The sequence below is a fragment of the Erpetoichthys calabaricus genome, chromosome 4, assembly GCF_900747795.2.
Source record: "Erpetoichthys calabaricus chromosome 4, fErpCal1.3, whole genome shotgun sequence".
Lineage (NCBI taxonomy): Eukaryota > Metazoa > Chordata > Cladistia > Polypteriformes > Polypteridae > Erpetoichthys > Erpetoichthys calabaricus.
The window spans coordinates 39,778,261-39,793,568 of NC_041397.2; the positions used below are offsets into that span (position 1 = coordinate 39,778,261).

The 15,308-nt window shown below is 36.7% G+C and overlaps 2 protein-coding genes across 4 annotated transcripts in view; both read right to left on the reverse strand.

Moving 5' to 3' along the window:
* The window catches only part of slc6a7 (solute carrier family 6 member 7), a 666,512-nt gene that overhangs the window by 300,012 nt on the left and 351,192 nt on the right, over positions 1 to 15,308 (reverse strand). The gene's annotated exons all lie outside the window — the stretch shown is intronic.
* Positions 1 to 15,308, reverse strand: part of LOC114651031 (ATP-binding cassette sub-family G member 1-like) — a 64,015-nt gene that overhangs the window by 14,256 nt on the left and 34,451 nt on the right. For 2 of the 3 annotated variants that reach the window (XM_051926485.1, XM_051926484.1), the window contains exons 9-12: positions 10,725 to 10,843; positions 7,963 to 8,097; positions 5,795 to 5,963; positions 966 to 1,066 (exon numbers count right to left, since the gene is read on the reverse strand). In XM_051926485.1, the coding sequence (XP_051782445.1) occupies positions 966 to 1,066; positions 5,795 to 5,963; positions 7,963 to 8,097; positions 10,725 to 10,843 (524 nt within the window). The remainder of the gene's footprint in view (positions 1 to 965; positions 1,067 to 5,794; positions 5,964 to 7,962; positions 8,098 to 10,724; positions 10,844 to 15,308) is intronic. The other variant, XM_051926486.1, reaches the window with a different exon arrangement.

Consider the following 15,308-nt stretch of genomic DNA (forward strand, 5'->3'; position numbering starts at 1 on the left):
TGTTGTTTATTGATGAATGTACAATGGCATGAAGTCACTTACTCAACACCATTCATAAACTTCTACAAACGTTTATGAATAATAATATTCGATTTGGAGGAAAGGTACTTTTATTAGGAGGAGATTTTAAACAGTGCTTAGCTATTCTTCCAGATGCCATGCACTCAGCTATTGTTCAGTGCACCTTAAAATACGCAAACAATTGCCATTGCTTTCAAAAGATACAGTTAGTAAAAAAGATACGATGTCCAGAACCAGATCATAACAATTGCTTATTACAACTGAGAGATGGTACACTCACCAATACAGATGGACTTCAGCCACATATTATTACAATTCCTCAAGCCTTTATCTGCGACGACTTAGTTACAGAGAGATTTGGAACAGCAATCTCATTAGACCAAATGCCCCTTTTAACACAACGCACTATATTATGTCCAAAAAATATTAATGTGGAAAACATAAATACCCAAGTCATTCCATTACTTCCTGGAGAGACACAACTCTTTCTAAGCTCTGACAAAGTTGACTCTGATCACGATAATGACCATCTTCATTGACCTTACAAGTTCTGACCTGGAATTACCTTTTACACTTGAACGGCGTGTACAAAGAAATTTTCCAATAAACCTTTACACTGTGCCACACACTTTATTGTTTGCTTTCTATTTGCATCATCTACACCGTCACACTATTCTATATCTCATTCATACATCACGCTCTTTGTCATTCCCAACACCAGGGGTTGGCGAGCGAAGCGAGCAGGGGGCGGAGCCCCCTAGTATTATAAGAAAGTGAGAAATTTAAATTTGACGTAATTAATGTACAGATCCTGGGTGAAAACTGACCAAAAACTCTGCTTTGGATAGACAGGTTAGGAAAAATGGAAGGATGGATAATGCCTATCTGGAGCTGTACATATGTTGTATAGTAATGCTTTTTCACTGAAAAGAAGAGACACTTACCTGAAAGGGTAAATCGGCCATTGTTTTTGATAGATAATATGATTTCAGACTATACCAATAATTAAGATGTTCTCTGAGAAAAACTCCAATTTCCAAAGGAACTGCAACACAAAGATAAACATAAACCACTTTCAATTTCACTTCCACAAACGCCCAGGTGTTAATGTCTAGTGCCTAAAGCACTTAATTTCAAAACCTTAAGGTTGCTGATTCAAACAACCTAAGATTTCTGTCAGACTAATTCCTTTAGCCATCATTTAACCTGTTGGTGATCAAATATTTGAAGAAGAACACACAAAATTATACTATGCCTCATTTGGTAACTAGTGAAACTGGTTCAGTATACTAGTTCATGAAATTTGAATGGATAAACTTTATGCAACGTGGACTGATAGTGAGTACTAATAATTAGCTCAATAATAATAAATTAATAATTAATATTATTATTCATCACATTTATATAGCTCTTTTTACGGTGCTAAAAACGCTTTACACAATGAGTGGGGAGCCACATCAACTGCTATTAATGTGCAGCATCCACCCGGATGATGGGACAGCAGCCATAATGCACCAGTATGCTCACCACACATTAGCTGTTTAGTGGACGGCTCACCCCCAGGCTGTAGTGGACAATTTAGCCAGGACTTCGGGATACATCCTACCACAGTATTTATGTAGGATTCCCAGGCATCTTTAATGACCACAGTGAGTCAGTACCTCAGTTTTACATCTAATTCGAAGGACGGCACCATTTTTACAGCACTGTGTCCCCGTCACTGCACTGGGGCATTGGGATCCACATTCAGATCACAGGGTAGCCACCCCCTGCAGGCCTCACACCAGCATCTCCTCCAGTAGCAACCAGATTTTTTTTCTGGTTTGCCTCCCATCCAAGTACTGGCCAGGCCAGTTCCCAAAATTTACCAGGATCAAATCTGACCCGAGACACTGGACTCGTGTATTTAGCACCTTTGTGTCCATCTAGATTTCTCTCAGGTAGTCCTCTTTCCTCTCACATCCTAATGGCAAACAATTGAGGCTGACTGGTTATTTCTAAATCTACTTGTGAATGATAGGACATTATCAACACCTGGTTTCTACATTTCACTCATATTCCAGTTTTCCATGATCCTGTACTGGAATAGGTTTGATCAGAAAATAAATTAATACACTTCTTATAGTAATAGTGCAGACTCAGATTTGATTCATGTTTGAGGACAAAAGAAGCAATATATGTTAAATGTTAGCCCCTTACTGTATAATGGGAATTCATTGACCATGGGAAAGGTGTTATATAAATAAAATGTATTATTATTGGTAGTAAAAGGACATTCAAGGAATAGATTTGTGCATTGTGAACAGTAAGGACAAACTAAAATATATACTGAAATATTGGGTTCTCTAAACTTGCATTTTCCTAAAGTTTACAATGTGAAGAGGTTGATATCCTCACAACTGGAACATGAATTAGCTAGAAGGTACTTAATGATTTGGAAATTTTTAAATTTTAGAGGGGAAATGTTCTGCATGGATTAAATAGCCTGAAATCTAACAAGTCACTGAGGTCACATAACATTTAACCTCGACTACTTAGGAATTTAATGAGTACACACCCTCTTGACACATTTTTTTTAAAAATCAGTGCACATTGGGGAAATACCTGTGGCGACCAAGGACTGGAGGCTAGTAAATATTTTCACATTATACAAAAAAGGTGATCAGTCTGACCCAAGGAGCCATAATGAAAGGAAAAGATTATGACAAAGACAGTGTAGGTGCTAGATCATTTTTCAGTAATATGCTAGATCATTTTTCCGTAATATGCTAGAATTCTATGAGAAAGGAACAAAAATATAAGATCAGAGAGATGCATGTGACATTTATCTTGATTTATGAAAGCTTTTCATAAAATCTTCATGAGAGACTACCGATCAAACTACAAATTGGGAAATCAAAGTGCAATATTTAAATGGGTGCAAAAATTGCTATAAACAGGGAACTATGGATGAATTATGGTGAGAATAGCTTAAAATTAGGTGATCTTAAAAAGCAGTGTCCCTCTGGGATCAGTGCAGGAGTGCTGCCCATTTTAATACATATAAGTGATCTAGATTAGAATATAAAAAAACAAGCTGGTGATGATACCATACTAGGTAGATTGGCAAATAATCTAGAATCAAATGAATCATTACAGAGGGACCAGACAGAATATAGGCCTTAACAGATTTGAGGTTGATGAAGCTTAATGCAAATAAATGCAAAATATTACACATAGGAGGGAAAAATTTTAGATTTGAATACAAAATGGGAGGTTTGAAACTTTAAAGTATACCTTATGAGAAGGACCTAAGAGTTATAGTGGGGTTATCACTGTGTACATCCAAGCTGAGTACAGAAGCCATTAGGAGGGTTAATAGGATGTTAGGTTATATAGGACACAACGTGTAGAGTACAAGTCAAGGGAGGTTATGCTTAAGGTATATACAATGAACTAATTCACTGAACTAAGGCCTCACCTGGAGTATTACAAAAAAGACATAGCAGCACTAGAGAAAGTCAATAGAAGAGTCCAGGACCAAGAGATACAGGCTGTGAAGAAAGACTGAAAGATGTTAAACCTGTTCAGATTTTGCAAATAGATATTAAGAGATGGCATTACTGAAATGCTTAAAATTATGATGAATGCCACCTGCCGCTGTTACTTTAAAACAAATTCTTCAACAAGAACACAGGGACAGAGATATAAACTTGTTTAAGAAAATTTTTATATAAGAAAGTTTTTCTTCAAACACAGAACCATAACCACACAAGAATCAGAACCAGCTCTAGTATTTTTGAAGCCTTAGACTAAGTTGTAAATGTCACCCACTTTGCTTTGCGTGGAATCATCACTGCCAGATTTGTACTTAGAAACAAAGACACAAAGAATAGCCAGGTCTGGGAACAGTTAGGTATGAAGATTTTGGATAAAAAAACAGGGTTATTTACAATTTGGTAATGCCAAGGGGGATGGTTGACAAGACTTTCTCCGAAAAATACAGTGAGAAAACAAGTAGAAACAAGAACTTTTTTATCTGGCCAAAAGTGAATCTCATAGATGGTGATGAACAAATACCATGTTTTAACAGACATTTTAATGTGAGCTCATTTGGGAGTTGATTATACAGTAGTTTGAATTAAATCAGCTATTAGCATTGCATTGAATAGTTGCAGTCCTGTTACCATTTTGATCATTTAATTTTATTTTGTAATGTCCGTGTCTTCTATGCTGCACTTTAAGGATTATTATTATTATAATTATCATTGTTATTGTTCATGATATTGCTAGGTTGTGTAGGTAAGTTATTAAACATTAAGACCAAGCATCACTACTATAGAAAAATAAAATATAAAAATATGCAAGTCATAATGAGCTTGAGTGTTCACAGGTCTGTATTGCTTAACAAATGCCACCCTTTTCAAACTTTTGACATCCTAGATGTCTACTTTGTTCAATGGTAGAGCCAACCCAGGGTGAAATAAGTTATCAATGAGTAATGATATACAGAACAGCCAGGTCTCTTTAACATAACAGGTTCATTAAATTGATTCTAAAATTCATTTTGCATGCAATTTCATGATTGAGAAACATTAAACTCCTTGTAAGTTTATTTAGGATTTTTTTTTTTTTTTTACTTTTTTGGCATGGAAGACAAGGAACGTTGCTCCCTAAATGCTTGTTTGCAGGTTTATTGGTGTAGGAATGCAGTGCTAAAAATGTGATATACTGTGTATTTTCCACACAAAGCTGACTTAAAAGCACCACTGGATAGATAGATACATTACTGTGTTTTTACCCAATAAAAACACATTAAATGTAAACCTGCCCCTTGCCATTACATACTAACATCTTTTCCTTCCTGTTTCTTGATTCCTATGGATTATGTTGAGCTTGTGCATGTTCCAAGAACAATTGTACAGAGTATTGTTTCTGTCTTTAAAGCATATTTAGGACTGCCATCATACAGTAATTAGCAAAGTAAGCATTATACTCCTAGAATAAATACAACACAAATATCGGTCAGCCTGTGACAGATTATGAGCCCAGAGATGTATTTTTTTCACTAGAGGACTTTATTGAAACACTAAATAACAGGCAGACAAATGTGAAATTGGCATAGGAAAACTGCTTATAGGCAAGACCATAAACAGTGTCCTTCCTGTCAATGACGCAAATTTTGATAGTGTTTCACAATATCTTCTGCAAAGTGAAACTCTATAAAGATTCGCTTCATATCACTGGCTCATCGCTATGAATGAGTATAATAATGATTGGTAGTATAAGGACCTTCAAAACTCAACTTGATGTTTTTTAAAGAAATTCTGTGTTCTAATCATTTTTGTTCTAATTGAAAACGACATCAAGATCTCCAGGCGCCTCAGACCAGAAGTGTGTGATACTAGATGTGCCCGTGAGGAAAAACCAGATAATCCTAGGAGAAAAGCCAGTCCAGAAAGGTCAGAAAATGTACAAAAACTGCCCCTTTCCTGTCACATACCTTTAAGAAAACACCAGATACCAAAACAAACAAGGGGTACTACATCTGTATCTGGCACAAATGATAGGCAGGGAAGGGAGCACTCCAGCAGCTATTTTAAAATCATATGACAAGTAGGTATTTATTTAACAAACTATGTCTCCACTATAAAATAAGTCCACAAAGTGCAGCTGATAAAGGAATAAAAAGACTAAGAAAAAATAAACGCTTCCAGTATATTAAGAAAGCTTCTCTGTATAAATTACCACATATAAATAATATAGAAAACTTTTTTGCTTACATGTTACTTACATGTTAGAACAGTGGGCATTAAAGCTGCGAACATGAGAAACAGTAGAGAGAGAAATAGAAAGCCATTGTTGTTGAGCACCATAGTTGCATCATTTCCAATTCCCTGATAAAGTAAACCTATCAAGATCCCAATACCAATGTGAGATATTAAGCGCAAGTGAGTCAGGACCTGGATTAAAAAAAGAGTATTATTTCAAAAATATAACTCAAAATGATTTACATAAATATTTAAAAGATTAAAATTAGATTTAAACTGATTTCAACAAATAAAATGTTCAGGTAGACAGTAAGGGATTCTACAGAAGCTCAAAAAGAATTTTTACTGTGTTATTTTGCAAAAGAATTGTATTGCATTATTTTGCAGCTGTACTGTGTTGTTTCACAAAGATATGCCTGCTTCACTCTGGTATAACTGTGCACTGCTCACTTGCCTTGAGTCATCTAGTGACAGCTAGTAAGAAAGTTTATTTAATAAACGTAATTAGTATTAGTATGAGGTGACAAAAACCAAACAGACGTTATAGATAAATATGTTTATTCTTACAGTATATGTTCTGAGGGATTACTTTAATCTATATTATTTACTCTCAAAAGGAGCACACTCCAGCAGCACTGGGTAAAGGGCAAGAGGCATCCAATTTGGATGATATGCCAGGCCTTTGCAGTGCAAAAATCACACACCCTAAGAGAAAAAAATGTGTGCTTTGTGTAATTCAGTGAAATAAATCTAGATGTAAACTATTAGTTCAATTTTAATCCACTTATTTACTATAGATGCTATTCTGAAACAAGGTGATCTGGTGCTGCTAAGTCTTCTTTACGCAAGACAGCTGCAGTAAAGGCCTGGCAAAGCATCACTAGGATGGAAACCCGGCACTTGGAGATGACCAGGCAGTTATTGACTGTAAAGGATTTTCAACCAAATATTGAAAATGATTATTTTAAAGCTACACATTAATTTAGCTTTTCTGACTCCAAACTAGGTAATTTAGGGTCACAAAATGCAATTCTGATATTAGATTTTCATTTTCTTGCATTTTAAAAGGTTCTAAATATTATTAAATCCTCCCACTACTCCATTTTGAATTCCATAGGCATAGACATTTTGTGTCTTACTATTGCAGTGTTTCTGCAGCGTTGTTTTTGTTAATCTGGAATTAAGAAATGTGTTAACATTATTTTTCTGAACAGTGAAAAGTTGTGGTTATAGTAAGGTTAAAACAGAGATTGTGTACTCCCTTCTGGATATATAAAGGTACAGACAAGAACAGGCATACATTATAGAATCTGCAAACATCAGTACTGTATACTTGTAGTACAACAAAGCATTTAAAAAGGCAAATATGATTAGAGTGTGTAGGTTCCTTTTTGCTATGATCTTAAAATATAAAATCATAATACCATATCAAGAAATTTTTCAAACAATGACAAGCTCTCAAATATCTATTGCTGGAATTATAAGGATAGTATAGTAGAGTACAAAGTAATGCTTTTTCAGTTTAAAACAAAAAAAAAGAATGTTTCTAGATATACTTTCAGTCCCATGTCTTTAGATTCATTCATTCATTTTTTCAAACCAGCTTCTTCACAAGACTTTCTACATGTAAAACAAAGAAAAAAATGTATCTCTCAAAACAGAGAGGGAATTGGAATTACATGCCAGTTAAAAGCAACTCTGCCAGAGTTTGAATGAAATTTTTGATGATCATTATGAGAAAGAATAAACAGGAGACAATAACGACTTAAGTAGTGAAGCGTAAGCCAAAGGTGAATGAAAAGTCACGTTTGGGCACAAATAAAGTATAATCTAAATTAATCTAATCTAATATAAAAGAATAATCTTGCTAAAGGAACCAAAGTAACAAACTAAAGACTACTTGAAAATTTCAGGCTTAACTACCGTGAAACCGCCAAGAAAGCTTTTCCTATATACCAAGGTATAACTGTACAGTATGGCACTACTGTATTTATACGAATTCAGACATTGTCACTGACATGACAAATGTGGTCATGTGACATATATAGATGGCACTGCATAAACAAAAAGCAAAAAATAAAACATAACAGTAAGACCTAAAAGTTAAAGTAAAACAAACTCTCCATGAAAATATAACGCAAGACATTAAATAAAAATCTAACAGTAATGTATTGTAGTAAAGCACACTTACAGAATCTCTTAATGTTACAAGAAGTGTCCTTCTGAACAAGATACTAAATTGAGTGAAGAAGCTGGCAGAGAAGGTGTGACGGGTTTCTTCCATCGGTGCATCTTCATAGAAAACCTGGCAGCACTGGTATGCAGGCTTTAAAAAGAACAAAAAGCAAACTAAACAGTTATAGCTGTGTTTGTATTTCTTCAAAAATGTTAATATAGTTATTGACATATATACATTTGCACATTCTCATTGATCGATATCTAAGTACATTTTTTTTCTTACTTTAAAGTGATGCTAACAACTGAAAAAATGGTGCATTTTTGCAAAAGGCATTACCTTTGTTACTGGCATTATTATACTATTTATCATTAGTCAGCATTCCCACCGTACTGTAGATACATGATAGTCATATATAATGTTTTTGATGGATGAGCATGTGTAAACCTTTTTGCACTCAGGAATACACAAAGCAAAAAGGTTAACAAAAATAATGCTTTTATAAACAAAAATCAGCTAAATGAAAGACATAAATGGAAAACACATTGTACAAATGAACAGAAGCAAGACAATGAAAATGCTAAAAGGTACTGACTAGACATGCCATCAACTCCTGTGTTTTCTGCGAGGTGGCTCTCTTGTTTACTGTCCACAGTAGGCTAATAAAGAACATTACACCTCTAATCTTTATCTCTTTCACTTTCCAGATCCTCTCCCTTCTTCTGAGACAATATACCCTCTTGCCACCAAGATATCTTGCCACCTTTGGCATTTCCTATCTAGTCTTTCTCCTCCTTATCAGAGAACTTGGCATCACTGAACACTGCTGGATCACCTCAATTCTGGTATCCTGGGGACCACTTTTATCAAGGCCATTTCTCTCACATCTGTGCTGGTGTCCTGGTTCAATTCTCTTACAGGTCACAGAGCACATATACGGGGAATACGTCTTGTCAGTTTGATTCCTGCAGTCTCCAGTTGGAGGTGATGCTTTGTACCAATCTTTTCAGGGTCAGTTTCTCTGGCACATGTTGGAAGGGTTTTTTAGCATGTTTTCTGTCTGGTTGCTTTTCTGCTTCTGTACTTTGTTCTCAGCTTATGCTTGCAGCTTGGACTGCAATTTACAGTCTTCAAGGTTTCACACACAGTGGTTCTTTGTTAGCAGAAAAATTACAACTTAAGAGGCAGGCATTGATCAGTCGACTCCCATTCTTCTGCAAGATGAATATGTTGTTTTATGTACAGTCTATTTTACTTATCCACCTTGCTGCCCTTTAAGAAAGGCCAGACTCAATGGTTCAGCCACATCCACCACCGTAATGGTCCAGCACCAGGTTACTCTTTGGAATACAAGTATTGCTCACCCTCTTATAGCAATGTACTAGGCACTAGGGTTTATGCATAGAACAGAAGTTATGGCCAGGATGGTTGTAAGCAGAGAGCAGAGGGCTTGGGACTAGCATGTACAGTGGTTTGAAAATGAAGAAGTGGAGAATTTGCTGTTTGTTTCTTGGGTGCATATGAGACCAACTTTTTGAGTTCATAACTGGTGCAAAGTTGAGTTATGGGTGTTGGTTCATTGCCCAAATGGGACAAAAATGTTATTCGCCTGTACTTGATCAGTCTCATTAGGCAAGACCCAAAAACTGTCGCAAAGAGTGGCCATGTGAGGATAATTTAACGAAACACTTGTTTGCCAAGTTAAAGTAAACAGATGCTATGTAGGATAGAGTGTCAATCCCACTCTATCCTACATTGTCAAAACCTTTTTCTAAAGGCATTTTTAGTTTATTTCTTAATCTTAAATTTACTCAATATTCACCTATTATGTCACAAGGCACATGTCAATGTTGTAGTCTAATTTATCTGATACCTTTTGTAGCATCTTTTTGGTGCAATTTGGTGTATACTACATGTTCAAGTTACTGATTGATACATTTTTGAACGTATTCAGTCCTTTTCTTTAAAATCAATTTGTACTGTGAAAAACAATTTATATTTCAAATGCCATCACACAGCAAAAAGATGAGGTTATTTAGTAGGCAGATTATGCAGGAGAAGGATGTCACCATTGAAAAAGTCATTGGGCTCAGACGTGACAACAGTTAAGTTAAATAGTTTTTCTACAATTCAACATTCATATTATAGTGTTCAGAGAAAAAGTAATTGATGGTGATTCAGGAAAACGAATTAACAGCATAGTAGAATCTCACTCCAACCTCCGACTTCCCAGTTAGCTATTTGGAATGAAATGCACTTGCACAATGGTTGATCACACATTTATTTTTATTTAATTTGTATTAATTATGCACTTTAACAAGATTATTATTGGCACAGAGGCAAGAGATACACAAGAGCTGAAAAAGGAATTTCCATTGAAAAAATAAATTGCACTGGATATTGTTTGGTAATGATTACAAGTTAGGCAGCAGATAAAGTGCCATGTGTTATAAAACTGTAGAAAAAAAGAAAGGTCTTGGTTCTGCTCTACACAAAATGAAAAATGCATGGTGTGTGCTTGTTTTCATTTTATGCAGAACTTGAATGTGTATGTAGTTGTTGGGTAGCTATGGCAGTCAAGTCAGAACAGCAGAAAGATCCAAAAACCATGTTTCTCTCATGTTGCCTAAACACGAGTGTAGGCTAGCCCCTGTATTTTTTGTCAAATTTGTGCACGCTTATCTCAGATGTCTGCCTTTCCCTTTTTTTTTTTAAATTACCTAGGACAACAGAATAGACTAATCTAATGCATCATAATTATTTACAGTAGGACTCACCTCATCTTGGGGAAAATTGTGCCTAGTCTCATTTTTTTGCTCCTTTTCATTCGCTTCATTTACAGCATTCACCAGTAGAGAAGTCTGGTCTTTGTATTCTCCTGATGCAATCTCCATTACTAAATTGAGAAGAAATGGCAAACATACTAAATAATTCTTTAAAATATAACTGGAAAAACAAAATGTCACAAATATTAAAATTAACTGCCACAAAGGCAGTCACAGCCACTGATAAACAGTGGCCTCTTTATTAGATACACATTGCAAGGTCTGAGTAGGACCTCCGTTTGCCTTTAGCATAGCCTGAATTCTTCAAGGCATGGATTCAACGAGGTGCTGGAAACACTTCTTAGTAATTCTAACCCATACTGCCCCAGTAGCATCATGCATTTTTCCATTTTTTTTCAACAACACATTCATAGTACAAACCTCCAGTAGCAGCCACCTAAAATGGGCTTGATTGAACAGCTAACTGAGGGACTGTACAGGCTGCTGGAGAAAATTAAAGTCAATGTCTTGTTAATGAAACCAGATCAAGATGTTGAATGCTTTGTGACATGGCGTTATCCTGCAGGAGTTACCCATTTGGAAAAGGGTGGTTTCGGCCATAAAAGGTTGAACATACTAAAATGCTCAAGCATACGGTAGTATTTAATGATGCTCAAATGGAAAAGGGTGGTTTCGGCCATAAAAGGTTGAACATACTAAAATGCTCAAGCATACGGTAGTATTTAATGATGCTCAAATGGTATCACGTGACCTAATATGTGTCATGAAAACATTTCCAATATCACTATACTACCAATCCATCCATATTACTAACCGAGAATGCTAAACCGGATGATGGACGCAGGCACATCCGGCAATGGGCCGTAGCTGCAAAAAGACGTACTGCGCAGGCGCAAAAAGAGTCCGCGAGAGTCGGCTGAGGAGCCAAGAAAGGCGGACAAAAGAGGGCGAGAGAGGCGGAAGAGGGGCCGCGAGAGGCGGACAAGACCACAGAAAAAAGGAGTGAGCACAGGAAAAATGGAGAAATGAGGAAACGCAGGCAAAGCACGAAACACATTGCACACGAGACTAGACCCCCCAAAAAAAAAAAAAGAGGCTCGCGCACAACAGCAAGGCACCCCCCCCCCCCCCACAGGCACCGGACGGGACACACACCAAGAGGGGGATTCAACAAGCCCATGGAACACAAAAAAAAGAACACAAAACCACCCCACAGACCCTACAAGCAAGGGACGGGACACACACAAACAGGGGGATTCAACAAGACACAGGAACACAAAAAGAAAGAAAACGCTCGTGCAACAACAATCCTCAACCCCCCTCCACCCCCCCACCCCACCCCCACACACACACATCCATAAGAAGTGACACCCAAAGCCACATATTCTAAAGTGAACATTAACACCTTCACACTAGACAGCATAGGTGTCAGCATTGGTGGATCTCCTTACAATAAAGCACTATTAACCGTTCAACTGCAGAAAATTAAACATATTAACGGTGACTGCGATCCTCCTTATTACTTATCCATATTTCACATGCTGAGAAAGAAACAAGTCATGAATACACGGTCACGGGTACAAAACGAAAAGGAAAGGATAACAGGAACAAACACACGAACACGAAAGAAACAACAAAATAGACGGCTATGCAGCATAGGTGGATCTCATTACAATAAGGCACTATTAACCGTTCAACCGCAGAAAAGGCTCCATATTAACAGTGAGTGCAATACTCCTTATTACTTATCCATATTTCTAAAAGAAAAAAATGGCTCGACTCCAAAAACGCAAAGCTCAACTAAAGCTTCTAACTAACGATGTACCTAAAAGTAAAAACTTTATGAACTGCATTAGATCCTACAATAGTTCATTTAATATGCACAGATCTACATCCTAGATCCACATGACGCAAACTATCAATCAAAGTGCTGCATCGCAACAGGCACGGATTCAAAACGAAACACCTCCCGTCTCGGACATACGTTAACGGCAGCGAAGGCTACAACGGGCTTCTCACACAGCACAGGCAAATCGATTACAGCTCCAAAACAACACGTCCCAAATACTACACATGCAACAACGCGCATCTCAAACGGCACAAGCAAAACATACACCAGGAAAATTCATTCGGATTAATGAATGTCATTTGCAATCATTGTCATTCAGTTCACTTCCCTGAAGAAACAACTGGCAATACAAGTTATACATTTACACGTTGTTGTCAAAAGGGTCAAATTAGACTGCCTTCTTTACATTCATATACTTCATAAACTTCTACAAACGTTTATGAATAATATGCACAAATCACGTCGGCACCTACAAAGCGCTTCTGAAACCGCTGAAGAAAAAATGTCTCGGCTCCAAAAACACATGTCACTCCTTATTCCAAATACCGGTCACAATCACAGAAACATCGGTATCCACTATGACAATGCACAGTAACAATGCACGTGTCTTCCGTCTTGCCACACTTTTAATTATAGATGAATGTACAATGGCATCCAGTGACTTACTCAACACCATTGATAAACTTCTACAAACGTTGATGAATAATAATATTCCCTTTGCGGGAAAGGTACTTTTATTAGAAGGAGATTTTAGACAGTGCTTAACTATTACTACACTTACAATGCGCTCAGCTATTGTTCAGTCCACCTTAAAATACGCGGACAATTGGCATTGCGTTTATGAATAATAATATTCCCTTTGGAGTAAAGGTCCTTTTATTAGGAATAGATTTTAGACAGTGCTTACCTATTGCTCCACATGCCATGCGCTCAACTATTATTCAGTCCACCTTAAAATACGCGATGACGTCATTTGAACAACACGAGACCGAACTACAATACTTATACAGGCGCGAGACCTGATTGGTGATAATACGAAGAAACGAACACTCCGCAAATTAACAGTGAGTTCGATCCTACTTATTACTTATCCATATTCCTAACGATAAAGATCAAACAAGTCATCAATTCACGATCACGGATACAAAACTAGACGGCTCGAGTAACGGGACCACAAACACGAACTCGCATCAAACAAAAAAATTCACCTCGGCGCGCTTCTAAAACCGCGTAAAAAAAAAAGTTAGGCGAACAATTAGCTTTGCTTTCTAAAGATACACTTGGTGCAAAACATCTGAATTTCCCCTTAGCATATGTGAACACAATTAACCCAGCCGGATTGACACAACACAATCTTAGCCTTAAAAACGGAACAATAATCATGCTATTAAGAAACCTTAACACTAAACAGGGTTTATGCAATGGCACAAGTTTAGTCGTCAACACCATGACACACAATCTTATTCAAGCAACAGTTCTTACAGGATCACATGCTAACAATACTGTTCTCATTCCTAGAGTTGACCTTACGAGTTCTAACCTAGAATTACCTTTTACATTGAAACTACAACAGTTCCCCATTAGACCTGCATTTGCCATGACCATCAACAAATCACAAGGACAAACCATGGACAAGGTTGGCATCTACCTCTCTGAGCCCGTTTTTGGACATGGACAACTTTATGTTGCCTTATAAATGCTCCATGCCAAGGAAAACTCATTTAAGGACAGGACACCATCTTTACTACTAATGTTGTGTACAAAGAAATATTCCAATAAACCATTACTCTGTGCCAAACACTGTATTTTTTGCTTTCGATATGCATCATCCACACCTGCACACTATTCTATATCTAATTCATACATCTCACTCTTTGTCATGCCCCAACGCCAGGGGTTGGCGAGCGAAGTGAGCAGGGGGCGGAGCCCCCTAGTATCTTCCTATATCACTGACACAAAGTCTGATGCCAACAATCAAGTTACTGTCAAAAGTTGCTAGAATTTTGTGTCTTGCTCATTCTAATATTTGGTCAAACTACAACTAGTCAATCTGACAAAGTCTGGGACAGGCAATTTGTGTTAATGTATTCAAGTAATTTGTACATAGTCTGTCTTTGGTTCTAATACATGCCAATAATGGAAAAAATGATGGGAAGTTCAATTTCAAGTTCAAATTTATAAAGTCTATGGTTTTGCTGACATTAAAGGACAGATCAATGTATAAAACAGGACATGTTATTCAACCCAACAAAGATCACCAATCCTATCCAACTAATTCTTCCGAAGTAACATCAATTTGTGTTTTCAAGGTGCCTAACGTCCTGCCCTCTACCACACTAACTGATAATTTATTTTGTCAATCTATAGTTTTAAAAATAAAGAAGCCTAAGTGGTTCTTCAAAGCAATGCTATAGAAGAACCATTTTTGGTTCCAGGAAGAACCATCTATTTGAAGATTCCAGAATGAACTTATGTTTTTAGAACTGTAAAATGCCATGAACAGAAGAGAAAAAAATTTTAAAATACCAATAGTTTCATGATCTTTAAAGGACTCTTGCTGCATATAATAAACAATACAGTTAGCAAAGTTCATGCTTTCTTGATCTGTTAGTCTCATGCTGGGTAGTTGATTGTACATTGAATTTTTCTGTTTTTTCCACGTTGGGTACCTTTTCAAAAAATCACTTTCAAATGCAAAAAAAGTCTTCCCAGAATTAAATGTTTTT